We start from the raw sequence: 2895 nt of genomic DNA on the forward strand, positions 1-2895 counted from the left end.
GTCGGGTAAACGTTATCGCACAGAGCCCAAACTTTGCACAGGGTCTCTACTAGGTCCAATCTTTCATTTGAGGTACCGACCTCGAAACTTTTTTTTCTGGTGGAATGGCCTACTGTCAGATGATAACTATGCGATAGTTAGGTTAGAGGATATTCCATCACGATAGTAGGGCCTATTTTCTTGAGGCGCACAGTCAAAGTTACTAATTATAGTGAGGAGTCTGTACGAATAGAACCAAGTTGGGGATCAGAGCTCTGCAAAATCGCCTCGTCGACCGACCGAGCTCGACCGGCAGGCGGTCGGCACCGAGGTGAGAGGTGAGGAGAGGAGCACCCGCTCTGTTTCCCCTCCTCACCTCTCATCTGCACGCAGTCGGTGCCGACCGCCTCCCGGTCGAGCTCGGTCGGTCGACAAGGCGACTTTTTCAGAGCTCTGCTCGTGATCTTTTCGTTTAAGTGTCCGGTCGTGACAGTGACAACCAACGCCTGGTTGTGGTTATCGGATTATCGATTCATGCTTTCAAATTTAACCTGCCAAACAGTTGATCCCCAGAACTAAGTCTTTTTTTTTCGTGTCTCATTACAAAACACAAAATAAATACACTCACTGTGGCGTTCGGTTTCAGGCCGACGCGAGCAAGCTGTTTAAACGCATGCGCCTTGCGTACGGAATAGCACACCTATACGGCATTAGTGCCTCTGTCAGTCTGGTGCTGCCCGTCATACTGCAGGGCAAACTGATCTTGGAAATGTGGCCGTGGTTCGACGGCGAGCTAGGTGTCTGGCTTGGCATGGTGCTCCAGGCAGCCACCGGTTACCCGGCATGCATCCCATGCTTCCTGGGCATTGTGATCACCGTATCCATGAGCGAGACGCTACGAATGCTCTGCCTCATAGTCGCAACACAGCTCAGGGAGGCGAAGACGGTGTTTCAAGTACAAGAGGTAAGAGGTATGGCTGTTCTTCTCGCTCTGTCAAAAAGCCCGAAAAAGGACCGGGGAGGGGGAACATGTGTAAGATCAGCTGCTACATAACTAAGAACGCTCGTCTTAAAAATATATTTTCTTGTAAATGTGCAGTTATTAAATTTTAGTAGAGCAACCACCGGGGGGATTCATGTGATACATGTTTTTAGCCCACCCTTCTGCTCTTTAAAAAAGCATTAGAGCGGGCTTATGCAACCGCTCTCGTGTCTGTCTTTCTGCCGTCCGTGTTAGAGGAACGGGATGAGATAGAGCGACTGTACCTATTTCGGATCAGCCCCTAATTCGGATCAATGAGAACTACACACGCTCCCTCGCTAAAATGTATGGGTTTTAATTTTTTTGGTGAAAAGGTTTGTTGTTTTCTACCAGAAAATACCATCGCTTCGCCCTATTGCGGCCCAAGCGGCCCGCGCGGGCGAGTTGAACATAAACAATCATCGTTTAGGAGGAATGTTGTGGTTTGCTCAAGTTGACATTATTTGGTATGTACGCATAATTTCGCGTCAACCCAGGTATCAATCTGTAGTTCAAGGCCTAGAGAGCACGTTTCAAACGTGGATTCGATCTAATATCATGCCAGGTTAAAACGCGGGTAGAGGTCAAAAGTAACAACTTCTTAGGTCGAGTTTTGCGAGCAGCTTCGATTTAATGATGGTCGAAACTATTTTGGTGCTCACTATTACTTAGTTTTGTCACGGAATATTTCAAAGGGTTGCTGAAGGATCCGTACTTGGTCATCCTGGACAGTCCAGAGGACCGTATTTGCCAGTTTCACTGCATTTTATGTCGATTTAGTCATAAAGACCCTTAAATAATCTCGATCTCTCGCAATAGACATTCCAGCTGCTCAAGAATAAGATGTGTACAGTACTGCCTCGATCTTGACTGGGGAATCGGGACCGGACTTCAGCTTAGAGAGAACGGCCCGAAAGTTAGCCACATGTTGCCAGTCTATTGTGACGACGCGCGCCCGGGCACCGGCCAGTTGTAAATGCCTTGTCTACCGGCCGGCCGGCGAGCTCGCGCGAGCTCGGAAGGTTGTAAACCCCCTTCCGTAAGCAGGGACCGCCTCAAAATTTCAGCTTACAGCGGGGCAGCCTAGATCGGGGCAATACTGTACTCATCTTTTTAACTTATTCTACTTAAAACTGCTGCCGAGTCCGTTGCTGGCCGGTTTCTTAATTATTACTTTCATTTGATCCGAATTAGGTGCACATGCCTATTTCGGATCAGGCAATAATTCAAAGACCCCGTGGATTGTGGGCCAAAATCTTGATTGCATCAAGAGCCGACTACTGTCAGGCTTTAAGATGGCAAAATCACCATCTTTATCCAAAGCTGATCCGAAATAGGTTGATATGTCCCTAGTTCGGATCAAAATCACGTCTATACTCAAACTGCCATAACTCCGAAACGGGTGCAGTTACGGACATAAAGAAAATGCTTCTGGTTAAGGAAGATTTTACCTTTTGGTGCCTTCCTACGCCATTGTTCTAAAACCTGTGTGCTTTGGTAAAGGGCGGGAATACAAAAATCTGATCCGAAATAGGTTCAGTCGCTCTAAATAGGTCTAAAAATTTCAGGGTATCTAACGGGTCACCCCTGGACAACGAAACACCTGTTGCAAAATCCTGGCAACCACCAGGCGGTGAAAGGGGGTGACGAAGAAATAGGGGTTGGTCCACAAAGTAGGAAACAATTTTTTTATGGTCTCCTAAGGGGTAACTCATGAAAGTAAATTCTTCTGGGGTAAAATTTTGTCCGTTTGACTCTATCTCGCATCGTTTTTGGGCGTTTTTTTGGTGTTTTTTTTTGACAAAAATCGGATGAAAATGACCACGTTGCACATTAAGACGTACAAGGAGGCGTCCAATCGTAAAATGTCAAAGCAAGTCCAAGTACCCCCCCCC

General features: G+C 47.1%; 1 protein-coding gene across 1 annotated transcript in view; it reads left to right on the forward strand.

Moving 5' to 3' along the window:
- LOC127750089 (uncharacterized) overlaps window positions 1-766 on the forward strand; it is a 9113-nt gene extending 8347 nt beyond the window's left edge. The window contains exon 3 of the mRNA XM_052270645.1: window positions 626-766. Coding sequence (XP_052126605.1) covers window positions 626-648 — 23 coding nt within the window. The 3' untranslated portion in view covers window positions 649-766. The remainder of the gene's footprint in view (window positions 1-625) is intronic.
- The last annotated feature ends 2129 nt before the right edge of the window (window positions 767-2895 follow it).

Source organism: Frankliniella occidentalis, unplaced genomic scaffold (genome assembly GCF_000697945.3).
Source record: "Frankliniella occidentalis isolate FOCC.00 unplaced genomic scaffold, Focc_3.1 Scaffold132, whole genome shotgun sequence".
NCBI classification, from domain to species: Eukaryota; Metazoa; Arthropoda; class Insecta; order Thysanoptera; family Thripidae; genus Frankliniella; species Frankliniella occidentalis.